A 27,864-nucleotide genomic window follows, 5' to 3' on the forward strand; every position below is an offset into this window, starting at 1 on the left:
GTCTGTCCAAGACCTGAGAGCTGTGACGTGCTGAGGGCTTTAATGTCCGTCGCTCCAAATCTTTGTTGTGATGAGAAAGAACCGAGGGGCATATACTCGCCTGACAAATCTAAACTCCCACTTGGTAGCACAGGGAACTATACTCAATATCTCTTAATAATCTATAATGGAAAAGAATCTTAACAAGAATACATCTACCTATCTATCTGTATATATACACGTAGGTATACACACATATGGGCTTCCCAGCTGGTGCTAGTGGTAAAGAACCTGCCTGCCAATGCAGATGTAAGAAATACAGGTTCAGTCCCTGAGTAGGGAAGATCCCCTGGAGTAGGGCATGGTAACCCACTCCAGTATTCTTGCCTGGAGAATTCCACGGACAGAGGAAACCGGTGGGCTACAATCATAGGGTCACAAAGAGTCAGGCATGACTGGAGAGACTTTGCACTCGTATATATACATGTCAATCATTTGCTGTACAGTTGAAAGTAATGCAACATGTTAGGTCAACTATATTCCAATAAAACTTTTTTTTAAGAACCATCTCACTTGGGCTTCATTTTCTCTCTCCGCTTTGGTCCTTCCACCTCTTCAACATCTTCCCATCACATTAGACAAGTTCACTGCTCCCCAAAGATGCTGCTTGGATTAAATATCTGTTCCCTATGCTTTGTCTTGGTTTCCCAAAGGGATTGTAAGCTCTTCAAGGGAAAGCACTCATGTCTTTTGAAATGTATTTCTCTTCTTTTTGCTCTGAGGCTCCCATAGGCTGAACGTGAAGTGAAGTGAAGTGAAGCGAAAGTTACTCAGTCACATCCAACTCTTTGCGACACTATGGACTTCTTCATGGAATTTTCCAGGCCAGAATACTAGAATGGGTAGCCTTTCCCTACTCCAGGGGATCTTCCCAACCCAGGGATCGAACCCAGGTCTCCCACAGTGCAGACGGATGCTTTACTGGCTGAGCCACAAGGGAAGTAAAAGAATACTGGAGTGGGTAGCCTATTCCTTCTCCAGCAGCTCTTCCTGACCCAGGAATCAAACTGGGGTCTCCTGCATTACAGGCGGATTCTTTACCAACTGAGCTATCAGGGAAGCATATAGGCTGAATATGTGAACCCAACTCGACTAAAGATGAGTAGAAGCACCAATCACCACACACATGCTCCGAGCACTCAGGACACCTCAAACATGTGATGAGCTGCCAAGTATTTAAACTAAGACTGACAAAAAAGACACACCCACTTCTGCCATCTTGATGGCATCTTCATCTTACTCTGTAATTCTTTAAAAAGATTGCACAAGTTTCTTTTTGTTGACTGCCTCTTCAGTCTGGACAGTACAATGGAGGGGAATGTCTTAAATAAAAACTCAACATTTAAGATACAATAAAAATATTTCTTTTTCTCAGGACTGACTATGGTAAATAGCTAATGCCTGTGCTTGGCTCTATTCTAGTTTATCATGAGCAAGACTCAGAATAGCACCAGATATAATGAAATATTTCATAAGGGTTTTGGAGTGAAATCATAATCATCCCAGAGTCAGAAATTATCTTGATGTGTTTTTCGTAATGACAATATTGATAATACTGTAAAGCCCCGTGATAACACAGTGTGATAAAGTTCAAAGGTCTGAGTTTGAATACCAGCTCTGTCACATATTAACTCTGTGACTCTGGGAAGGGCTCTATGAGCTACAGCTTCCTCATTGTAGAGGAAAGGTGATCACGGAGACCTCAGAGTGGTGGTGAGGATTAAGTTATACCACGAAAGGAGGCTTCAATACGTGTTTGTTACAGAAAATCCTAAATCTCTTATCTTTTATTCTAATGGTTTTCTATTTCTTTTCTTTTACCCAGATCAGAAAGATAATTTTACATTTTCTTTCAACTTTTTTGAGACTCAGTATTTTTTGATAATGAGAAGTTGGTAGATATATTAACAAAAGATTTTTTTCTCTTTTGGTAATAATTTAGATCATAAAAATCTAATATAAGACAAAATCTCTCAGCATTGGGTTGGGAATCAGGAGAAGGAAGAAAGAAAGGGAGAGAGTCCTTAGATCCATGGTGGAAACATGACCCACTACCCCTTGATTGAGCACCCATGACAAGGTCTCTGTGATAGGGAAGCCCCAGCTAAGGGATCCTGCCTCAGTGAACAAGAATGCTCCAGGGCTGCACTGTGAGCCCCTAGGGCAAAGCCCTAGTGCTGGCTCTCTGATCATCTTGACTTGGCTGCAGGTTGGTTGTGACTGAAAGGAGACCAGCGTGAATTAACCAGGAGGGGAACATAAGGATGGAACTTTATTTCACTCAGTCACAGAGGGATAAAATGACATTCTTCTCTATTTAAATTCTACCCCATCTTCTTGTCCTTCCACGCAGGGCTGCTGACAGAGGTTGTCGGGTCTATTGTGCCAACCGTGGAGATTCTGCCGGTAAATTGACCTCACCCTGAGGTGCTGGCTCTGCCCCTGCCTCTTGAGGTCGGCCCTTGTACTCGCAGGACCTTACGTGCCTCTGTAAGTATAGTAAAACTCTGTTAATCTGAGGTTATCGTTCAAAGAGAGGAAGGTGAAGCCACTAATTGACAAGATGAGACCTTTTCCTGAGATCACTGGTACTTTATTTGCAAGTACAGATAATATTTGGAATGAAATAAAAACTCAGTGGCTCAAATGCATCCAATAAATTGAAGAAACAGTGACGTGCATCCGCAGGTGAGTGTAGGTATACAAAGCCCTATTTCCCTAGGCAAAAGCACAGCAGGGGTTGTGAAAGACATGCCTCCCTCACATTATCAGTAAATTAAAGATAATCATATTATTCTTTCCTGCAAAAGTCCATATACTTCAATGTTATAGCAAAAGAAAATGCAAGTATAAAGGCTAGAAAGAATTTCTCATAAAATCTCTGAACAAAATTTGCATCACATCTCATGATATTCCCTTATCAATTATTAAAAAAAGATTTCCTCAAGCAGGCCAGCCTTTGTATTACTTCTGCCTTCCATCCTTATCATTAAACTCAGAGCTATTGAACAGTAAGGGTTACTCACTCTAAAGCTGGCAACATACAAACAGAAAACTCCTATTTGAAAGCCCTATTGCAAAGCATAGTTAATGAGTAAACAGAAATTACTGACTTACAAGAAACACTCTCACCCAGAAAGAGAATTATCAGCATAGTTTTGTCACATGGGAGTAACTGTTTGAGATTACTAGCCCATTTTGGAAACAGAAAGTCAATTTATTTTCTCTGTCCTCCCTTTGGCCAATCTGTCTTTCTCTCTTGTTCCTCTTTGACCTCTGGAGGTTTTTATTATTTTTTTTCCTCCATTAAGAAGTTCAGCATTCAGTCTCTTAACTTCTCTTATTGCCACATATGGACCAGATGTTACAGTTTATTCAAAATGTCAAGAATCTTTGTATGAAAATTGATGATGTACATTTTAAGGTACACATTCATTATCAGAAAAGCAACTGCAGTAGGCCACAGTATATTAGTTTGTCCATTTTCTGTGCTAGTTAAGAAAACTTGGGAGGAGAGCTCAGAAAGGAGTTAGAATTCTGCACAAAGTTTTATGTCATCCATAGAGATTGATGTTGTTCCCATGGGGAGTCTCACCATTTATTTCTCTCTAGGCTGTTCTGAATGTTCATGGGTTTTAGTGTATTATATGAGGATCTTTGGACAATGGGGACAGGGGTTGATCAGATGTTAAAGAAATAACCCTGGCTGCCTAAATTAAGAAAGAGCATCAATGAGGTCAAAATCATGAGACTCTTCCATTTCCACAGTTGGATTCACTCCATTAACTGGCTTCCAGGGGCGACCAGGACATTTGGGGGAGGTTGTTTCTGGAAAATCCGAAATCAATTTAAATGCAAGGCTATTTGGCTCTATCTGGATGTCAGGGATCCAGTCATCATCACTCTCTGTGGGAGGTGGTAGTGTATTAGGCATCACAGTTGCAATGAGATCTGAGTCCTGAAAGCCAGGAAAGGTCACGGCTACACCTGGCTGGGCTGGGGAAGGGAGTGTTGTCTCCTCTGTCTTCTCTCGCATCTGTGCAGAGGATGTAGTGCTATCTTCATAAGAACTTGCCAAATAGTGTGTCCTCCAATCATACTGCTTTCCATGGTTTTTTCCTTTGTTTTTATGTTTTCCGTGGCCATGACCATGCTTATGTCCATGGCCAAGACCATGCTTATGTCCATGGCCAAGACCATGACCCCTATGGCGCCCATGACCTTGCTCATGCTCATGTTTATGGCCAGGGCCAAGACCATGTAATTTTATTTGCTTTTCATGGTCCCAGCCATGCCCATGAGTGGGTCCTTGTTCTTTTCCTGAATCCTGCTCTTCATCTTGTACAGGTGACATGGTAGAGTGGGGTAGACTTACAGTTGTTTTTTCTTCAGGTTTCATCACTTGTACTGATCGGAAAGGTGAAAAACCCGGAGGCCTTTTCATGAGTAAGGTCTAAACAGGAAATATTAAAATGAATGCATTACTGTGAAAACCACACTATCAAAGAAGAAAGAAGGGATGGGGGCCTGACAATGTTATCTCAGTTTACGATGGGGAATGTCTTTGCCAGATTTTAAGTGCTATATACATTAATACTCCATAAAGGATGAAAATGAATAATTTTTTCCTCTTTTGATTGACTTAATAATTTAGAGATATTGATTCTTGTTCCTAATAATACTCTAAAATAGAGTTTTTAATCAGGAAAAACTGGATGGTTAACTACATAATCTTTAGGGTACTCTCTAAGCCTGTGATTCTATAAGTCATGGCACATTATTTATTAATTGATACTATTTCTATTAGCACATTACTGCTTTTTATCCAAAAAGATCTTAACTGGTTTTAAGAATGGAATATATAAGCAGCATATATCCACAGTCACTCCATTGAATTGAAACACAGGATATATATGTTCACAAGCTTGAAACACAGCCTTTGTATAATGTTTGTATTAAACTATATACATACCTACATATGGCAAAAACCTAAATGCAGAATAAAGGGAGCAGAGGCAACTTGTATTGAAGCTATGGATTTGTGGGTCATTTCTACCTACACACTTACTACCTGTGAGAATGTGGTGGCTGGAGGCAGTGTTTGGTGATTCAAAGAGCATGGTCTTTGAGGTCAAACAAGCCAGCGCCTAGTAGTTCTCAGTATGATGGTGAACAGAGTAGGCTCTGATTTTACCTAGATTTGTATCTGAACACCACTAGCTTCATTTTCCTTGTATGTAAAATAGGAATGATAAAATCACCTGCCTCGTAGGGTTGTCAGGAGAAAAATATGTCTCAATGTCAAGTCCTCAGTACAGGGTCTAAGATGGAGGAAGCACTTGATGAAGTTATTATCCACTTTAGGACTTTAGCATCTTTGTAATTTTTAGTGTCTCAATCTTGAAAGTAGGGAAAGTACTACTTACCTCCCAGGGTTCTTCTAAGAAGTAAAAAAATGATGCGACCTAATGCTTCTCAAACTTGCATATGGGTATCACTTTCCTGGGGACTGTGTTAAAATATAGCTTTTGATTCAGGAAATGTAGAGTGGGGTGTGCGACCTGTATTTTTCCCAAGCTCCTTGGATGTGCTTCCTTAAGAGAACCTGTGATCTCACGGGACACTGGCCTTGTCGGAGAAGTGATTAAGGGGACAGCTGCTCTCCCTTTCTAGCCATAAGAAGAGAGATCAGCACAGAAATGTGTGTTCTCCCCATTTAAAAAAGATAGTCCTCTCCAATTCATGTAAATAGGGGTTCATTTTCAACCTCCAAATATGATTTTCAGAATGAGCATAGCTAACCCAAACCAACTGCAATTAGAATCATACCCGTCCAGGTGATTGACAGTTGACAGTAGGGTAAACTTTTTCCTCCCAAGGCACCACATAAACATCAGCATCACAGTTTAGAATTAGCTATCCATGAAAATTGAAGCCAAAAGAGAAAACAGTGTTATTCATGGGATACATATATAAGCATAAAACATCATACAGATTTCCAGGGAATCAGTAAGACAGCTGCATTATACTCACACCATGTTTATTGATCTCACAACTCTTGGTCAGCTCTTCATTACTTCCCTTAGAACATGTGGTTTCCCTTGCTATGAACACAATAGAATACTTTTTTCCAGCTACCACCTGGAAAGTGAATTAGCACAAAATAGGAGCTTAATTAATGCTGTGTAATAAATCATACATTTTTATCATAAGGGCTTTTAGGGGAGAATCTTGATATTTTAATTATGTACTGAACGAAGGAGAGTTACCCTCAAAATGTACAAATATTTGATAACAAAACCTTGTATGCACATTAAAATATTTGGCAATTGGGCTTATTTCCTTTTTTAAATGGGAAAAGAAAACAATGCTATAATTTTAATTTTTCTATTTTCCTGAGTTTTATTGTTCAGCAACTGCAAGATTCACCAGAAATTCAAAGGCTCAAGTCATAATATGTAGAATCTAGGACAAGTAAGAAGAAAACTTAAATATTTCCTTTAAACACACCTTTTTGTTCTACCAAAGCTTGAATCAGAGAAAAGCCTCTTGATGAAAGTGAAAGAGGAGAGTGAAAAAGCTGGCTTAAAGCTCAACATTCAGAAAACTAAAATCATGGCATCTGGTCCCATCACTTCATGGCAAATAGATGGGGAAACAGTGGAAACAGTGTCAGACTTTATTTTGGGGGGCTCCAAAATCACTGCAGATGGTGATTGCAGCCATGAAATTTAAAGACGCTTACTCCTTGGAAGGAAAGTTATGACCAACCTAGATAGCATATTCAAAAGCAGAGACATTACTTTGACAACAAAGGTCCGTCTAGTCAAGGCTATGGTTTTTCCAGTAGTCATGTATGGATGTGAGAGTTGGACTGTGAAAAAAGCTGAGTGCTGAAGAATTGATGCTTTTGAACTGTGGTGTTGGAGAAGACACTTGAGAGTCCCTTGGACTGCAAGGAGATCCAACCAGTCCATTCTAAAGGAGATCAGACCTGGGTGTTCTTTGGAAGGAATGATGCTAAAGCTGAAACTCCAATACTTTGGCCACCTCATGCGAAGAGTTGGCTCATTGGAAAAGACTCTGATGCTGGGAGGGATTGGGGGCAGGAGGAGAAGGGGACAACAGAGGATGAGATGGCTGGATGGCATCACCGACTCGATGGATGTGAGTTTGAGTGAACTCCAGGAGTTGGTGATGGACAGGGAGTCCTGGCGTGCTGCAATTCATGGGGTCGCAAAGAGTCAGACACGACTAAGCGACTGAACTGAACTGAACTGAACTGCTATAGAAATTATGTGGATTAAATTATGTGATTAGCAAAGTTCTTTGGATTTCTAGCTTGCTTCTCTGAGGGTTTTTTTTTTTAATATTAAGAAACTATTTTAAGCTCTAGCAAGTTTTAATCATTATAAATACTGCCTTCTGTTAATATTTGTGGCCTAATTTTTTTCTTTTTGGTCTAGAATACGTGTACTGTATTTACTTAAAAAGTAAAAGTCATTGTGTGGTTTTTGCCAATACACTGACTTCAACAAAATTGCAAGCACAGTTTTTTTTTTAAAAAGCTTACAGCCTTTATATACTTGAAAAATATACTTTATAAAATGTTTTAAAATTATATATATATAAATTTAAAAGGTAGTTAACGTGGTTCAATTTTCAGGCTAAGTTATTCAGCATTTCATTCTAGGATTTAAATGTGTATATGCATAATATTATATAGTTATCAAAAAGAATATATTATACATACCTGTTTGCTGGAAGGTTGACCATTATTGAAAAAATTAAGTTATGGAGTGATAGTATAATTCCATAACATAAGTCTTCCCTTTTTCTTTGTGTTTTTTGAAAAGCATGGAGGAATTACAATGGGAGGAGGATGAGGAGAGCAGAGAACAGGAAGAGCTAAACTACTCCTCTACCTTCTCTGGCATCGTTTTCTAGGTAAGCACAGTAAAATTTATAAGACAAATTTGATAACTTGTAAAACTCCAGACGTGTATAAGCTGGCCAGGGAAGTCCAAAAAGTGTTTTAGAGTATATCCATTGGTGATCATGAATTTCGTTGCTTAGTTTGAGAGTATACTTTAATCCAGTTTTCTGACATTGTTGTTGTTATTTAGTCACTCAGTTGTGTCCAGTTCTATTGAAACCCCATGGATTGTAGCCCACCAGACTCCTCTGTCCATGGGATTTCCCAGGCAAGAATATTGGTGGGTTACCATTTCCTTCTCCAGGGGATCTTCCTGGCCCAGGGATTGAACCCCAGTCTCCTGCACTGCAGGTGGACTCTTTAACTCTGAGCCACAGTTGATTAATATGATGTTGCCTAGGAAAGTTGACAATATATGACAAAACTCACAGCTGTTGGCTCAATTCTATTCAGGGTGCAGAGGGGAGGAATAAAGTAGACCTGGTCATGGCAACCCACTCCAGTGTTCTTTCCTGGAGGATCCCAGGGACGGGGGAGCCTGGTGGGCTGACGTCTATAGAATTGCACAGAGTCGGACACGACTGAAGCGACTTAGCAGCAGCAGTAATATCTTGTGTTCAAGAACCTCAAAATTGCATCTATATTGCTGTTCTTATCAGAAGTCTTCCCTGCTTAAGTCTATCCTGTCCAAGTTTTGTTTTTAAAGTATAGAATACTACTTAGTAATGTAAATTCCAATGCCTAAAACATTTAAACTAAATAAGCTAGAAAGGTATAAAAAACATTCATCAGTTCTTAGGATGATGAGGCCTTTCATAGATGAAAAGCAGAGGAAAGAACCTAAAGGAAGGGGGAAAATGTCAAAATCTAACTAGACAAAAATGAAAACTGACTCTCAAATGTCATAGTGAATAAGGTAAAAAGGTAAACTGGAAAAAATATGATGTAGGGTCAGTATTCTTATACACAGAAAGCCCAACACTAAGGAAATGAACCAAAGACATAACCAGCTCTTTTGGAGAAGTTAAAAAGATAATTACTATAATGAGAAAATAGAGAAATTAAGGAAACAATTCCATTCACTATTGCAATGAAAAGAATAAAGTACTTAGGAATATATCTACCTAAAGAAACTAAAGACCTATATATAGAAAACTATAAAACACTGGTGAAAGAAATAAAAGAGGACACTAATAGATGGAGAAATATACCATGTTCATGGATCAGAAGAATCAATATAGTGAAAATGAATATACTACCCAAAGCAATGTATAGATTCAATGCAATCCTTATCAAGCTACCAATGGTATTTTTCACAGAGCTAGAACAAATAATTTCACAATTTGTAGGGAAATACAAAAAACCTCGAATAGCCAAAGCAATCTTGAGAAGGAAGAATGGAACTGGAGGAATCAACCTGCCTGACTTCAGGCTCTACTACAAAGCCACAGTCATCAAGACAGTATGGTACTGGCACAAAGACAGAAATATAGATCAATGGAACAAAATAGAAAGCCCAGAGATAAGTCCACACACCTATGGACACCTTATCTTTGACAAAGGAGGCAAGAATATACAATGGAGTAAAGACAATCTCTTTAACAAGTGGTGCTGGGAAAACTTGTCAACCACTTGTAAAAGAATGAAACTAGAACACTTTCTAACACCATACACAAAAATAAACTCAAAATGGATTAAAGATCTAAACGTAAGGCCAGAAACTATAAAACCCCTAGTGGAGAACATAGGCAAAACACTCTCTGACATACATCACAGCAGGATCCTCTATGACCGACCTCCCAGGATACTGGAAATAAAAGCAAAAATAAACAAATGGGACGTAATTAAACTTAAAACCTTCTGCACAACAAAGGAAACTATAAGCAAGGTGAAAAGACAGCCTTCTGAGTGGGAGAAAATAATAGCAAATGAAGCAACTGACAAACAACTAATCTCAAAAATATACAAGCAACTCATACAGCTCAATTCCAGAAAAATAAACGACCCAATCAAAAAATGGGCCAAAGAACTAAATAGACATTTCTCCAAAGAAGACATACAGATGGCTAACAAACACATGAAAAGATGCTCAACATCACTCATTATCAGAGAAATGCAAATCAAAACCACAATGAGGTACCATTTCATGCCAGTCAGAATGGCTGCAATCCAAAAGTCTACAAGCAATAAATGCTGAAGAGGGTGTGGAGAAAAGGGAACCCTTTTATACTGTTGGTGGGAATGCAAACTAGTACAGCCACATTGGAGAACAGTGTGGAGATTCCTTAAAAAAACTGGAAATAGAACTGCCTTATGACCCAGCAATCCCACTGCTGGGCACACACACAGAGGAAACCAGAATTGAAAGAGACACGTGTACCCCAATGTTCATTGCAGCACTGTTTATAATAGCCAGGACATGGAAGCAACCTAGATGTCCATCAGCAGACGAATGGATAAAGCTGTGGTACATATACACAATGGAGTATTACTTAGCTGTTAAAAAGAATACATTTGAATCAGTTCTAATGAGGTGGATGAAATTGGAGCCTATTATACAGAGTGAAGTAAGCCAGAAAGAAAAACACCAATACAGTATACTAACGCATACATATGCAATTTATAAAGATGGTAACGATAACCCTGTATGCGAGACAGCAAAAGAGACACAGATGTATAGAACAGTCTTTTGGACTCTGGGAGAGGGAGAGGGTGGGATGATTTGGGAGAATGGCATTGAAACATGTATAATATCATATATGAAATGAGTCGCCAGTCCAGGTTCAATGCATGATACTGGATGCTTGGGGCTGGTACACTGAGACGACCCAGAGAGATGGTATGGGGAGGGAGGAGGGAGGGGGGTTCAGGATGGGGAACATGTGTATACCTGTGGTGGATACATGTTGATGTATGGCAAAACCAATACAATATTGTAAAGTAATTAACCTCCAGTTAAAATAAATAAATTTATATTAAAAAAAGATCATTACTCCTGAACAAGTTGACCTTCATTAATAACCAAGGATAAGCACATTTAAAAAACTATAGAATATCATGTTTAACCTTGCATCTTGTCAAGGATAAAAAACAGAGATGACATCTGGTCAGGTGCGGGAAACGTGGAATCTCAGTCACTGCTGGTAGTATTTGAATAGGTCAAGTCAAGACCATCAGCCAGTGTCTTACATCCACATGGTGTGAATGAAAATTGACATAATTGCAAATCATTTGATGATCTGTCAATTTGTATCATAAATCTTAAACATCTACATATTCCTTGACCTTTCTAGGACTTTTTGTCAAAGGAAAATTCCTGAATGTGCACCCATAGATCCTTGAAGTGTATTTATCTGAGCAGAGGCAGGGAAGAACATTGACAGCAGCCATGGGGATAGGGCAAAATGAACGGTATATGACAGAAATCACAACCATTCACATGAGGAAACAAAGGATTTATGAAATGTTTGGTATCTGAAATATGAAACCAACCTGGAATGGACATGTACCCAAATAGGACTAAACATGCAAAGCCAAGGCAAGACTAAAATTGTAAAACAAATTAGCAATTTGGCAAATGGGTCACTAAGAGACTGGCTATTGCAAATTCATTATGGTAAGCTGATTTCCAATAAATCAGCAGCTTCCACTAGGGCTGCCTTGAGTGACCAAATCGCTCTCTTTAAATGCAAAAATAAGTAAAGAGTCACCTCTTAAAAGTAAATTTGAAATTCTCACAATATTCCAGATTAGTTTAGCAAGTAAAGGGATGTAGCTTATTCTATTGTGGCTTTCCTTGGACCCTTAGCATAAACACATCCATTCTAGTATGTTGACTAATTTACAGAAAGAACTGGGACTACCAAGAGGACTAGATATACACATTGAGAATGAGTGGTTCTCTCCTGACAGCAACTCTTTGACATGCATTATGTGGTGGAGTACTGGACTGTTCCTGCATCAGTAAGAATAAGGGAATTTTACAGAAAAACAGAGTGAGAAGAAAAGCTGACAAAGATAAGAGCAGCATGAATTGGTACTCCTTTCAAGTAAGTCTAACATGGGTTATGTGCTAGTGAAATCAGGGAGAGGATATGGCATCCAGAAATAAGTGTCTGAGTAGGAGAGAAATCATAGTGTCAGTTTTGATTTATTTTAATACGGTTCAGGTCTTCCTCCCCACCAGCATATAAAACTAATACAGGAAATAAGGAAGATTACAATAAACAGCCCACTGTGATATCAGCTAAAAGCTATGAATAATCTGAGACATTTCTTTTCAGTACTTTTTTCTGTACTTTTTAATAACATGATCGAGAACAGAATGTTTATTCAATTTTATGGCCTCTTTTTGCATAGTATAACACAAGCATTTTCTACATCAAGAACTCCTCACAAAGATGGTTTAAAATTGCTGCTTTATACTGCATTGTAAGGATATGCTAGATACAATTTGATCATTTCTATATTATTGATCATTTTGAGAGTTTACCATTTTATTTTTTGCTTTTACAGTTAAAGCTGCAACGAATATTATTGTATTTAAAGACTTTTCTATTTTATATTTCTAGAAATTCAATTAATAAGCCAGAATTATGAACTTTTAAAGTGAGATTTTCTTTGTAGACTATAAAAATCATATTTTGTGTGTGTTAACCGCTTAGTCATGTCTGACTTTTTGCCACCCCATGGACTGTAGCCCGCCAGGCTCCTCTGTCCATGGAATTCTCCAGGCAAGAATACTAGAGTGGGTTGCCATTCCCTTCTCCAGGGGACTTTCCCAACCCAGGGATTGAACCTAGGTCTCCAGCATTTCAGGCAGATTCTTTATCATCTCAGCCATCAGGGAAGCCTATAAAAATCATGTATGTTTGCTATAGTAGTTTTATCCCTTTGGTCATGTTGCACAGCTTGTGGGATCTTAGTTCCCTGACCAGAGTTTGAACCATGCCCTCAGTAGTGACAGTGTGAAGTCCTAACCACTAGACTGCTAGGGAATTCCCAGTTTGGCTCCTTTCGATGACTTTTCTTTAGCTTGTATTTAGGAAAGCCAGTTCTGAGGTTCCATAATAGGAATCTGTCCATAAATACATTGGTCATATGCTGTTGGAGTTTGAAGGGATTTGGGCTTTTCTGATCCAGCCACAAAGGTTTCATGAGTCTGAATAACTGCCCAGGGTCACCCAGAATGTGAGTGGCAGATGCTGTTGCAGAGCTAGGCCCTCTGACCTCCAAACAAGGATACTCCTTCACCTCTACTGACAGGCATGGAAGGAGAGATGAATTTCTAGAAGGTACAATTGTAGAGGGGAAGGCACCGCAGGCAGGGAAAAAATGAGACAGAGATGAGCATGCAAAGAAAGTTTGGGCAATGACTGGCTGATGTGGCTGAGCCCAAGGCACTGAGTGATGTTATAATGAGAGATGGGTCTACAGAGGCAGAGGATAAGTCTTGTTTTTCCCAGCTCTCAATTTTCTTAATTATACAAGTTGCTAGTACTTATATGTCACTTTAGATTTTGAGAAGTGATTGACATATGTTATTTTTTTGACCCTTCCTATAGTCCTTTATGGGCTTCCCTTGTATCTCAGTCAGTAAAGAAACTGCCTGCAGGGCAGGAGACCCGGGTTCAATCCCTGGGTTGGAAAGATCCCCTGGAGAAGGAAATGGCAACCCACTCCAATATCCTTCCTTGGAAAATCTCATGGACAGAGGAGCCTGGAGGGCTGCAGTCCATGGGGTCACAAAGAGTCAGGCACTACTGAGCAACTAACACTTACTATAGTCCTTTATGGCTAGAAAATGGAGACAGTGCTTTAAATGACTTGTCCAAGATCACACATCAAGCATGCTGTGAGGTTGGGACTTGAAATTCAAGTCTACCAAATTCCATTTGTGAGGTATACTGTTTCCCAATCCAGAGCCAAGATCAGTGGCAACATTAGTAAACAATTTGCAATCACTATAATTTACAGACTATCACTATAATTTACAGACCTGTACTGTTGCTTTTTTCACAGTGTCAATCTTGAAATAGAAGGTTCCATTATTCTCTGCATTAAGCTTTGCAATGGAATGGTTCAGAGGCTCCTCCAGTTCTGGACTGTCAACAGGTATAGGTTTGGGGCAGCCAACACAAAGCTTGGTGGGTGGTTGTACAAAATCCTCCCCTGAAAGAGGCAGATTTCACGTCAGTGTGTGCCCTGAAGTAGCAATCTAGCCTAGTACCTTTTCCACATGGGATCCAGCATCCTCTGACAGAGGGCCACGTGGCAGCCCAAGATCCAGCAGTGGAGGTGGTCTGTCAGACCTCCAACTGCCTATCTCTCCTCTTTTCCTCTTCTAAAAGCCAAGTGTGTTTAGGGAAACTTTCAATCAGAAGGTGACTCAATCAATATGCTGCCCTTTTCTAAAGTTTTTGCATTTTTGATGGAAACTGTAAAAAGCAATGTTTAACATAAAGGAATGATTTTCTAGTGGGAAAATGTTAAATCCTGTGATTCTGGTGAGCAGGAAACTTCAGCAATGCTTCATATTGTGCAATGTACACAACTATCTTCCAAGTATGAGAAAAGCCAACTCTTGGTATAAGAATATTCAAGATGAGTCCAGATGTTCAAGCTGGATTTTAAAAAGACAGAGGAACCAGAGATCAAATTGCCAACATCCACTGGATCATCGAAAAAGCAAGAGAGTTCCAGAAAAACACCCATTTCTGCTTTATTGACTATCTCAAAGCCTTTGACTGTGAATCACAACCAAATGTGGAAGATTCTTCAAGAGGTGGGAATACCAGACCACTTGACCTGCCTCTTGAGAAATCTGTGTGCAGGTCAAGCCATGAACAGTTAAAAATGGACATGGAACGACAGACTGGTTCCAAATCAGGAAAGGAGTATGTCAAGGCTGTATGTTGTCACCCTGCTTATTTAACTTATATGCAGAGTACATCATAGAAATGCTGGGCTGGATGAAACACAAGCTGGAATAAAGATTGCCAGGAGAAATACCAGTAACCTCAGATATGCAGATAACACCACCCTTATGGCAGAAAGCGAAGAAGAACTAAAGAGCCTCTTGATGAAAGTGAAAGAGGAGAGTGAAAAAGTTGGCTTAAAGCTCAACATTCAGAAAACGAAGATCATGGCATCTGGTCCCATCACTTCATGGCAAATAGATGGGGAAACAGTGGAAACAGTGACTGACTTTATTTTGGGGGGCTCCAAAATCACTGCAGATGGTGACAGCAGCCAATTAAAAGACGCTTACTCCTTGGAAGAAAAGTTATGGCCAACCTAAACAACATATTAAAAAGCAGAGACTTAGCCAACAAAGGTTCATCTAGTCAATGCTATAGTTTTTCCAGTAGTCATGTATGGATGTGAGAGCTGGACTAAAAAGAAAGCTGAGCGCCAAAGAACCGATGCTTTTGAACTGTGGTGGTGGAGAAGACTCTTGAGAGTCTCTTGGACTGCATGGAGATCCAACCAGTCCATCCTAAAGGAAATCAGTTCTGAATATTCATTAGAAGAATTGATGCTGAAGCTGAAACTCCAATACTTTGGCCACCGGATGCGAAGAACTGACTCATTTGAAAAGACCCTGATGCTGGGAAAGATCGAGGATGGGAGGAGAAAGGGACGACAGAGGATGAGATGGTTGGATGGCATCACTGACACTATGGACATGAATTTGAGTAAGCTCCGGGAGTTGGTGATGGACAGGGAAGCCTGGCATGCTGCAGTCCATGGGGTCACAGAGCATCCGACATGACTGAGCTGACTGGTATAAGAAATACTAACTTGACCTTAAATGTGCACTATCACCCTTTCCGCATATTATAAGATGCAAAGGGAAAAAACCTATAATTGAAAAGATCTTATTCTGATTATTTAAAAATGAGATACAGCTTCCCCAGTTCACAATATCTGATGCAGAGAAAGCTGGTACACAAGAAAGACCAGCTGACGTAATCGAAGGGCAGCTTTGCCCAGAAAACATAAATTTTTCCTTCTGTCACTGTGTTCTCTTTGGCCACTTGCTGAGCAGTCTCAGGTGTACTTGCTGTAGCACAGCAGGGCAGGGATGGGACCCAGTGTTCCTAGTAAGGTCTGTGGGTCATGTAGACTTTATCATGGGAACCAAAGCACAATAGCTATGGAAAGACCCAGCCAGTTGTCTGGGACCAGCGTGAACACCAACACACATTATCCCTTACCTGGATAAAGGTCACATTTCTGCAAGAAGGAAGCAATTCTTAGCTGGAGATCCACATATGCCTTATCTGAACATTCACCAATATCCTGTTTTTTTTTTAAGCATATAAGAGCATAAATTAAAAACGTTTTTAAGAATCTTTAAATGACTAGTAAAATTAAAAATAGGATGTTGACTCTGCAAATTATTGTATAGAGAAAAACAAAGCAAAACATAGTCTATATGCAAAAGACAAAAAAAAGAAACAATGAAAAAGTAGCATCACCACCAACAAATACACACACAAACACACAGAGACATGAAATAAGATGACAAGAATACCTAATGTAGAAATAGTAGCTATACAAGTGAGTGGGTAACATTTTCTTTTAGCAAGACAAAGACTTTCAGATTAAGTTAAAACCAAAGTCAAGGTACTCCATCTTCAAGAATAATAGCATATAATAAAAAATATAATGAAAGATTAAACATAATGGCAAGGGACTTTCTGTGGTGGTCTAGTAGTTAAGTCCCCATGCTTCCACTTCAGGAGGCATGGGTTTGATTCCTGGTTGAGGAACTAAGACACTACAGGCTGGGTAGCACAACCAAAAAATAAAAAAAATTCAAAATTTTAATAGAGTAAAATAAACATAAAGGACAAGCAAAGCCATATGAAGCAAGGGTTAAGTCACTCAGTCATGTCTGACTCTTTGTGATCCCATGGACCGTAGCCTGCCAGACTCCTCTGTCCATGGGATTCTCCAGGCAAGAATACTGGAGTGGGTTGCCATTTCCTGCTCCAGGGGATCTTCCCGACCCAGGGATGGAATCTGTGTCTCTTGTGTCTCCTGCATTGGCAGGCAGATTCTTTACCAACTGCATCACCACCCAAAACACAGAAATAGCTTTATTCTAAAAGACATTAGTTGAGGTATTAATTATAATAAAAACAGAAACAACATATTTTGTTGCTTTTGAACACAGGACCAAAAATAGGAAAGTAATTTAAAAAGCAATCTATGGTATCTTCACTGGGATATTAAAAGTTATTTAAAAAGAAGTTTATCAAGAGTTCTGAAGACATAGAAAAAATGTCACATATAAAGTAATTACAACTAATAAAACACACACACAAAAACAGTCAAAATTGGCCATATTCCCCACCAAAAATAGATAAGAAGGATATACACTCAGATAACTTTGAGTGTTTGGATATATGATGTAACATTATTTTTTTCCTTTGTTTTCTTATTGTCTTGAAGATGCCTATAAATGTATATTTCCAACAAAAGAACACACATGAATATAATAAATGTCATGTTTTTTAAAGATATAGGAAATACCACACTTACAATACCTTAATTTTGGATGGGGAGAAGTATACTGGAGGTAACTCAAAAGTTCTCAGTATCACCAGCACCTTTGGTCTACCTGAGAAACTTTTGATCATCTGACCCCAGACCAATTAAATCAGAAGGTCTGGGGGAATGGCTTGGGAAAAGGTGTTTTTTAAAGCTAGGCTAGTGATTCTAAGGTAAAACATGACTAAGAACTACTTAGGAAACTCCTTAAATCTTTGCTTTTCAAATTTTAATGTGCAGATGAATTGCCTGAGAATCTTGTTACTGATAATATACAGATTCTCATTTAGTAGATGTAGGTGGACTTGAGATTCTACTTTTCTAAGAAGCTCCCTGGTGTTGCTGATGCTGCTGGTCTATGGACCACACTTTGAATAGCAAGGCCTTAAATCTTACCAATTGTGGGCAATATAATTCATTTGCATTTTATGTTCTTTAATTACTGTAATAACTCTGTGAGATAGATACTATTATTCTTCACAATTTTACAGATGAAGAAGTGAAAGCTTAGGAAAATTATACCAAAATCTGACTGGCTTTGTTACCTCAACCAGCCTGTGCATTTCTGTGTGGCAAAGCGAAAACTTAACTGGGGCTTTTATAAACAGATGGAGCAAGATTAAAGCTAGATTACATTTAGGCCCATATAACCTCAATTTGAAGCTAAGCATAAAAAACAGAAGATGTTATAGATGCTTAAAAGGCCAGATTCAATTCAAACTGACAAAGTTACACAGCGACTAGAACCTATGATTTTAGAGGGTTTCTCTCTCTCTCTCTTTTTTTTAAACTATTTTTAAAAATTCTGGTAAAATATATATACAATTTGCCACCTTAACCATTTAAAACCAATTTATTTATTTTGGGCTGTACTTGGCCCTTGCTGCTGTACGGGCTCTCCTCTAGCTGCAGCGAGGGGGCTACTCTCTGGTTGCTGTCCAGGCTTCTCACTGCAGTGGCTTCTCTCGTTGCAGTGTACAGGCTTTAGGGAGCTTGGGCTTCAGTGGTTGCAAGTCCTGGGCTCTAGAGCACAGGCTCAGTATTTGGGGCACACCAGCCTAGCTGCTCTGCGGCATGTAGGGTATTCCCTGGTCAGGGATTGAACCCATGTCTCCTGCATTAGCAGGAAGATGGCTTTACCACTGAGCCACCAGGGAAGCTCCTTAACCATTTTTAAGTGTATAATTCAGGGACATTTTAGAGGATTGTGCAACCATCCCTACTATCTATTTCTAATAGTTCTCATCACCTAGAATGACTAGGCAAACAGACTTGCAGCCACCTCTTGCTTAAAGCACAGCCTTCTGCTAAAGTGCATATACCCCTGGGAAGGACCTCATGCCTGATCATCTTAACGTGCATTAACTCCTGCTACCTTGAGATGCTCTCTTTTAACATAATTTTGGTTCCGTAATAAGATATCATCCTAGAAAGGGTCACTAAGGGAGAGAGACCAGGATGTATTTATTAAAGAGAAAAGTAGGGGAGGGAGGGTGAGAAAACAAGCAGAGACAGTTGGAAGTATTGTCCTGGGTAGAGTTCAGAAGCCTTGTCAGGCTGTTGAGCACACAGAAGGAAAAGGAGATAGGAAAGCATGAAGACATGAAAAGACAAACTTGACTGTGGCATCTTTTGTCTCAGGCTATTGTTAGTCCCTGGATATATCTGTAGATGCTTATTGCCAGATGTGTAGACTCTGACCCCTGGGTAAGCAGCTTGACAGGTGACATGAGTTTCAGATTCTCAATGGGACATGAAATGGAACTGTTGAATGTCATCTAAAATTTTAGTGACTGAGTCTTCCTGTACAGCTGAGTTCCCACACCTGTAAATACTGGACACAAAAGGCTGAGAACTTTATAATTAGATTTTTTGCCTACTTACACCATTTGAAAGGGACTTGCAGTCTGGAGTTAAGAATAGAAATTTCTCCTTGGAACAATTAGTTTGTGCAATTGAGTAAGTAATTTCATAGTTCCATCCAGCCACCACCTGAAACAATTTTGGATTGAATATTTAAAGGTCAGTTTAAACATTATTCACAGTGTTAGAAGGAGCTTAGAATAATATCTGGCATTTGGTAAGTGCTCAAAAATACAAACTATTATTATTACTAGGCAAAAGTCATTACCAAATTAATATTGAGCACTTTATGATGCTCACACCCTTCAACACAACACACACATACAGCTATACATCTGAAAATGAAAAGCAATTTATAGATAGAGTTACTGTATTTTCTTAAGTAAGACCCAGCAATATTTCTTCTGTGGGCAGCAGGAAAAAAAAAAAGATCTGTTAAATTTTGTAAAATATTAATAATGCTTTTCTAGATGGATAAAGAAAACTCGGGAGCTGGAGTGGCTTTAACCAGTAGGTCCTTAGGCTCCCAGACGGCCGGGCAGTAAGATTTCTCCTGCTTTATCTGAGGTGGGTCCCACCCTGATAGCTGGATATGAACAGAACCAAGAAGAGCTTGCATCTTGCATGAAGGCAAGCTCCAGAAGGCCAGCTAAAGGTCAGTTAAAAGCAAGGAATGCTACTGACCAAAGTGAGTCCTCCATAATTAGAGCCTGAAATTCAAGGGGCCCAGTTAACTGTCAGTAAAGGCTTCAATGGAAAAACCGGATTTATTAATACAAGTATTTGCTCTTTTCTCTGATGAAACAGAGACTATAATTTAGAGGGTACCCAGCAACTGTGCCAACCTTTTTAGGTACATTTTAATATTGGGGGGTCATGTTTGCCTCATGATAGCTAGGTGATGATAGAGTCTTCTTAAACTCCTAAGGCTAGAATGACTTTTTTTTTTCACCAACGAATTTTCCATTTCACAGCACAGCAGAGCTGACCACCCATTCATTAAAAACAAATCTCCCAGGAAGGAAGTCTGATTGGCCTCCTTTCCCGTCTTTACACACTGCAGCATCCAAATCACTGTGCCTACGGAGAAAGCCTTTGTCTCCCCGAGCTGGTCATATGAGAACACGGAAGAGTTCCTCACCACCACCTGTGGAATCACGTTGTCCTCTGGCCAAAGATTTATTTTAGGTAAAGAAATTCTAAACCTTAAAGGTCTAACACATTTTAGCAATACTATGGCAAGAGAACAATTAAAGAACAGACCTGTCTTTGGGCTCTTTTTACTTCTTTCAGATCAAAGAGGTGGGGATGATCGGTGTTGTTGTTAAAATGTTGGATGGCATGTCTCAGAACAGGCTCCAAGTCGGGGCTCGTGGTAGATATGGGATGCACACAGCCAAGGCAGTCATACTGGGCTGTCACCACGGGGCCCTCAGCTTGACAAACAGTAGGCAAAAGGGCAGCGTTAAGGAGCGAAACCTATATTCACATACATTGCCCTGAATAAGTCAGATAATTCGTCAATAAAAAGCCTTGATAACAAACTTTCCAGTAAATCCTAGTAAGCACTAGAAAAGGGAACCCAAGACTGCTTTGAGTCAGAGGGAAGGCCAACCATTCGCTTAGGAACATCTTGTATGCGTTCTGTTGTGCATGGTTATTTAAAATTTATTTTAAAGTCACTTAAAATTACAGAGTGATACATGAATCTCTCTTCATAAAAATCAAAACATTACAGATGTATTTTAATTTACTTTTCAGTGTTAATGAAAGCCACTTGAAGCTGGACTCGGGGTGTAATACATTCTGTACCCTTTCTACCGAACAAACATGTATTTCACACCTGCTATAACATGTCCTGTGCTGAGCCTGGCTGTGTGGATACATAAATTCATTAGTAATGTTCACTGCCATGAAGGAGTTGGACAAAGTCAAGGGGGAGAGATAGAACTGGAGATGGATGATTTCAATATAATTCAGCAAGAACTTGGCAAGGCAGGAGCCCAGAGTAAGCGCAAGAAAGACTTTTCTGAGGAAAAGAGACTGAGCTAAGAAGGGTGAAGAGCAGTCAAGGTAACCTCACGACCCGAGGTGTGAGGCCTGAGGAGAAGGGACAAGAGGGTCTGGATGAAGCAGGATGAGGCAGGGACAGAGGTGTGGGACAAGGGGTGGGCGCATCTTATCAGTTTATAGCAGGAGACAGGGAGGGGTGATTTGAGGTCTGAGCAGTCGGCAGGGAAGCAGGGGCTTCCCTGGTAGCTCAGCTGGTAAAGAATCCTCCTGCAGTGCAGGAGACCTCTGGGTCGGGAAGATTCCCGAGGAGATGGGATAGGCTTTCCACTCCAGTATTCTTGGGCTTCCCTAGTGGCTCGTGGCTCAGACGATAAAGAATCCGCCTGCAATGCTGGAGACCTGAGTTCCACAAAGAGTCGGACACGATTGAGCACAGAACTCAGCAGTTAGTAGAGAAGCCTCTGGTGCGCAGCCTGAGCTGTGCTCTGTAGGCCTGGATTCCCATCTCCCTGGGTCACCCTCTCCTCTGACGACCCTGATGTAAGCTATGGCGCCCTCTCCTGGAAGAGGCACACATTCACAACTTTCTCCACTCAGCTGGGGGCCTTCCTAGACCTTCTGAAGGGAATTAAGAACGGAGTGCAAGCCCTTAGGGCTTCCCGATGGCTCAGTATTCTTGCCTGGAGAATTCCATGGACAGAGGAGCCTGGCGGGCTATAGTCCACGGGGTCGCAAAGAGCTGGACACAACTGCGTGACTTAGGACACTTTTCCTGTAAGAATGGTCAGCCACTGAACGTGTTTTGATAAAACAATGTAAAATGTGTTTTAAAGGAGAGAGTTTGTATTAGATTACCAGTGTTCATAACAGACAGCCTTCACCCCTGATCAGTGACAGCACATGTGGCAAAAAGGGGAAGTAATGGAGTCCTGGGTCCCTTGACCCTGGGGCTCTCACTATCCAAGGGGGTAAGATCCCTCAGTCAGCAGCTCAGCACAACCCCCTTTGCAACTGTGTGTCAGCTTTCTTAGCATAAACGTGTCAGGAAAAGACTTACTGGGAAATATTTATAGCTTTACCCCCTCCTTTCCTTGTAGAAGTTAGATTGAATCAGGGTAACAGGCAAAGTTAAAAAACCCGAGGGGATTACATGAGAAAGATGAGAGAAATTACTGATGTGAAAACAAACAAAAATAGATGAACACAGAAGATAAAAGGAGCAGATGGAGAAAAGCCCAGAGGCTGGTTTGCCTGACCTCAAGGGCAGCTCCCAACTAGGGTAGGGGAAGAGATGGAGCAAACTTCTGAGGGTGAGAAGAGCAGGGAAAGATGCAAACTCAGTTTTTCTGGGTAACAGAATGATTTTCCACTCCACCCTGCCCCAATTTCTAGAGAGACTTTTAAATTAAAATAAAGATTTAAAATTTTGAAATTCCAAAACATATCTGGCCAAAAATGATTCAGATAAAGGACTGTGGACCTAGCAATAATTTCTGAAGGTGTGGCAGAGAGTATTTTCTCTCATGGTACATATGTGCTGTGCTCTGGATAATGTTAAAATCTGCTTACAATATAGAGTTCTTAACCTGAATAATAAAAAGCTATTCTCATCAGAAAACTTTAATGACTTGTGATTTCTGTTTTGGACTATCTTTCTTTGAATGCAACTTCTTGCAAGATTGGGAACTCAAGGGATGTAGTTTTTGTGGGTATGCTATGGATGATTAAGGCTAAAACAGAAGAGTCACCACGACGGTGAGGTTCACCAGGGTGGCTGAAGATGCTGTGCTGGAGCTCACTTATAAGCAAAGGCCAGTTCCAGGATGGCTTTTGCGACTAACATCACCTAGGTGTGTCCATCCTTCTGAACCTGGCACCTCTGCCACAAGAGGGAAGGAGCTAACAGTGGTTATCTTCTGATAATCTGCTCCATACTTAGAATCTAAAGGAATTTCATTTATGAAGGGTCTATTCCAACCACTCTGCTAATTACTAGCTGTGGGATCTTGGGCAAGATACTTGCCTGCTGTAGGCCTTAGTTTCTTCATTTGTGAACTGGGATATTACTATTTGACTCATAGAGTTGTTGTGAGGATTAGATATGTTACTGCATATGAAGTGGTTAGAACTGTGACTGGTAATAAGCGCTCAATAAATGTTAATTGTTACTACTTTTATCTTGACTTCATTAATACATTATTATGATTATATCTTCAGATGTATCATCTAGCTTCATCCAAAAGAATGGTACAAAGTGGAAATTATTGTTATCTCCTTTTACAGGTAAGGAAAAACGAAGAAAGTGAGAGCTTTGAAAGATTCCAGGCCAGATCTGACTCAAAACCTGTGCTTTTCTCATGCTAGGGACACTACCTACAGTTGAGGCCAGTTCTGTCTTCTCATTCTTTCCTGCACACCTAATACAACGCAGCTCCTGAGGAAGAGAATACGGATAACACCAAGGGGATGATTGGCATGAGCCTGGGCACACCTCAGGAGTCTGCCGCTCCACCCCTCCAGCGCCCCCACAAGGTTTCAAATGGTATCGCCACTGCCGCCCTCAGGTAAGAGTTTTTGGCACCATATGGAAAAGGTTCATTTCCCCCCAGGGCAGCTCCAGCAAACACATCAGCTACCTGGAGTGATCAGGCAGGTCTGGGTAGCCACGGAGAACTTCATATTCCCTCTCTTGGCCACGGTCACTGTGCACTCTCCTGTGGCCTAGGGGGGAAGAAAGATTGAAAAAAAAGATTTATTCTAATCTTTCAGATGAAATCCACTTAGTACTATTGCTAAATATGGCTTTCCTTTTTAAAATCTTGTCAAGATTTTTTTTTTCCTAAGCAGAGTTTTGAGACACAAGGATAAGTATTTTTTAGCCAAATCATTATTTTTTAAAAGTCACCAATATTCATGAGATAGAGGAGAGGCACTCTAAATGACGAGATTTTAGAGTATGAATCTTTGTTTTGAGCCCTGGAGATATTTCCTTTCATCAAGATGCACACCATGGCTGTGAATCAGTCTGCTAAACTCTCCTCTTGATTAACTTCTCAATTTCAGTGTTCAAACTGCATCCCGGAAGCCAGGGTTTTGACACTGAAGAAATGGCTCCCTGGATTATGAGCAGACTGGCTTGGTTTCTGGCAGGCAGCATCACAATCTCCCTCAATCATTATGGGCAAACCAGCAGCTGTGCTGTGCCAGGGCAGGGTAGGCATTAGGTTAAGACCCCTTGTTATTAAAACAAAACCGTTTGCATAATGTGTCTCATTTTTTCCTTCAACAAGATCATGAAGTCAATTTGATTGCCCCTTGCAAGGCAGCACACTGATTGCAGCTGGTGGAAGGTAGAGCAGGATTCGTACTCAGGACTGTTCAGTTGAAGCAGCCACACTCTCCACTCACCAGCCCCAGATCTCAGCCAAGTATTGATCTGTTGCCTCTCTGGGGCCTGGCCCACATATCCCTGTCAGTCATTAGAGACCCCTTCCTGTGGGACAGCTTTCTCCATGTTTAGCTGAGGGCTTCTCTATGCCCCTTCTACCTATGTGAGAATACAGACATCAAGCATTTGACTGTTCTACACCGTTGAGGGTGTATGTGCCTCCTATAAAAGCAGCCAGCAATATGAATCATCTCCCGCACTGTGGACAAGTCTAGCACACTTGGCAGAGAAAAATGGAGCCTCAGGAACGGTCAACACACTCACAGCTTGTGCAGAGTCCTTGTAGTCACAGTCCTGCCAAGTTTTGTCACTTTGAAAAGGACAGTCGCCCTCCTTGATTTGGTACTTCAAGGAATAAAATATGTCAGGATTATCCTGAAAAACAGCAACCATGGATAGGTAGGTCTCATCTAACTGACCCAATAGCACATCATTTGAGATCTTGTACAGTTATGAATATTTGACCTCTATTTGATTCAATTAAGGCAAAAACATTTATTAAAATATTAAAAAAATATTGAAAGTTTATAAATATTTGCTTGGAAGAAATTCATAATATACTATTTACAAATATACGTATTTTTAAGTTACAAAGTAGATCCAAAGTATTAGCCTATTTTTGTAGAAACCAATTTATACATAAATATATGATTTTTTAAAGTCTGGAAAACTATGCAATGAAACTGTTAAAATATGTGTCTTTCAGTGGTGGGAGTAGAGTTCTCTTTCGGTTTTCTCTTTAAACAAACATTCCTGAATTATCTATTTTTAAAAATTAACATCTATCATTTTTACAGTTAGAAAACAAACCATACACCTTTTTAAACTTTCCAAAAAAAGTAGCAGTTATCTGGATGGTGAGATTAATTATGAGTAATTTTAGTATTTTTGTTTGCATTGTTTTGCTCTTTAGTCTAGCATGTCATGAAATAATAAATAAACCTTTTAAAGTTTAAAGGTGCTGAGTTAGATGAGCTTCCAGATGCAAAGTCTGGGACCTCAGAGAGGATGTTGCCCAGCTTTTCAGTTGGTAGGTGAGAGTAGGGAGGCCCCAGGTGGGTGGCATATGGCTTAGGCAGCCTCCCCACCTTGGAAAAGCAGAGCCAGCCTGGGATTGCAGGTCTCTTGACTCATTGGAAAGTGCTCTCTCCACAGTATTTGCATCAACAAAATAGACTCTGAAGTTCCTTCCAGGTTTCAGATTTTAATAAAACCTATGTGATCATGGTATAGGCAGTGTCCACATGACAAAGTAAAGATGAAGTGATTCTATGGACATTTTAGAATAAACTAGAATAAACCACATTTGCCATGAATATCAACTAATAAAGACAACACCAATAAACTGTTGCTAGAGAACCCTAGGACTCACATGTGTGCACAAGTCTGTGAAACAGAAAGACTGGATTTTCAGAAAACAACAACAAAAAACCTCTGTCCACTGGACTTTTTCCTTTTTCCTTATCGTATCAAATAGCCATTTTTTTTTTCTCCACCAAAGTAATCAATTGCTTAGCTATCACAGAAACACAGTGTTTTATAGTGAAATTCATTTAAATAAACTATTGAAAGATTTGTATTTCTTAAAGTCACACACGCTGTCAGGCTTTGTCTCCATCCTGTGTGTGTCAATCAGTGATTAAAAAAACAACAAACTAAAACCCAGCTGGAACATGGCTGCTACCTTGATGCAATGAGCCACACTGATTTCATGAGAGATATTTGGTTCAACACAGCTGACTCCTCTTAGACAAACCTTCCCTTTCCCCAAGCATAACTGAGGTTTAGCTGACAAATAAAAGTTGTATGTACATTGTGCAATGATTACCACAAACGAGCTAATTAACACACCCATCACTTCACATAGTTACCTTCATTTTTGTAGTGAGAACACTTAATCTTTTAACAAATTTCCAGTAAAGCTTTAATAGCTGTAATCACCGCACTGTGCATTCGATCCTCAGTACCTAGTCATCTTATAACTGGACATTTGTGCCCTTTGACCAGTGTTTCCCCATTTCCTCCACTGCCCAGTTCTGGCAATCACCATTCTACTTTTGGTGTTTGTGAGATGGAATTTTTAGATTCCACACAAATGAGACTGTATATTTCTTAGATGTACTGCTTTAAGAATGGGCTTTCCTGGTGGCTCAGTGGTAAAGAATCCAGGAGATGTGGGTTTGACCCCTGGGTCAGGAAGATTCCCCTAGAGAAGGAAATGGCAACCCACTCCAGTATTCTTTCCTGGGAAATTTCACGGACAGAGGAGACTGGCAGGCTACAGTCCATGGGATCGCAAAAGAGTCAGACGTGACTTAGCAACTAACAACCACAAAGCTTCCTTTTTATTGTCAGTTCTCTGGTGACTGGGGTGCGTGTGTTGGGGTGGGGTGGGGTTGGGGGTGAGTGAGGCCTGGGCTCCAAGTGACAGCACAAATCCCAAGTGACCTCAGGGTTAAACACAGCTCACTCACCGTTCTGCTGACCTCGGTTACGCGGTACAGTACAAACTGGTTGCCACTTTTGTTTCCACTGTTATATTTCTTCAGAGCAGTGTCCACGGCTTTAAATACATCCTGGTCGTTGCAGTCGATTTCTTGAGAGGACTCTTGAGTTAAACTTGGTAGCAGCCTGGAGCAAAGGAAAAGGATGGTGATTAATTTCATGATTTAACAGTCTCCCTTTAGGAGTTTCACCAGGAATTGGGAGCCAACTGGGAGCCAAGACAGTGATTTTAACTAGCTTCAGCCTCTGTCTCCTCTGGGCTCTGCTCTCTCTGTCTCAGTGCTCCGGGACCCTGGCTGATTCCTGCTGCCATGCACTATTTGCCCTATTCCAAAAGGACAAAGGACCCTGCTGGGTTATCCAAGCAGATTTCAGGCTGAAACATTACAACACTGGGGTGGTTGGCCTGCTTGTTTGCATTTGGGGCACATGTAGGAGCACAGAGCTCATTTCCCGGTGATTGCACAACTTTGTTTAGCAAATCAGAGCAGACTCTCAT

At 40.3% G+C, this 27,864-nt stretch overlaps 1 protein-coding gene across 2 annotated transcripts; it reads right to left on the reverse strand.

The window, feature by feature from the left end:
• Positions 1–2,298: 2,298 nt before the first annotated feature.
• Positions 2,299–27,864, reverse strand: KNG1 (kininogen 1). 2 transcript variants are annotated; one of them, XM_069558375.1, is made up of 11 exons: positions 27,335–27,864; positions 25,125–25,235; positions 24,049–24,133; positions 20,663–20,835; positions 19,421–19,528; positions 16,195–16,279; positions 13,974–14,146; positions 6,073–6,180; positions 5,869–5,955; positions 4,415–4,492; positions 2,299–2,527 (listed from the first exon to the last, which is right to left on the reverse strand). In XM_069558375.1, the coding sequence occupies exons 1-11, from the start codon at positions 27,524–27,526 to the stop codon at positions 2,417–2,419; spliced, it is 1,311 nt and encodes a 436-aa protein (XP_069414476.1). In that variant the 5' UTR covers positions 27,527–27,864; the 3' UTR covers positions 2,299–2,416. The 2 variants fall into 2 exon arrangements, with proteins under 2 accessions (XP_069414476.1, XP_069414467.1); XM_069558366.1 differs by lacking the exon at positions 2,299–2,527 and having other exon boundaries at positions 2,611–4,492; positions 27,335–27,844.

Source organism: Ovis canadensis, chromosome 1, assembly GCF_042477335.2.
Source record: "Ovis canadensis isolate MfBH-ARS-UI-01 breed Bighorn chromosome 1, ARS-UI_OviCan_v2, whole genome shotgun sequence".
Lineage (NCBI taxonomy): Eukaryota > Metazoa > Chordata > Mammalia > Artiodactyla > Bovidae > Ovis > Ovis canadensis.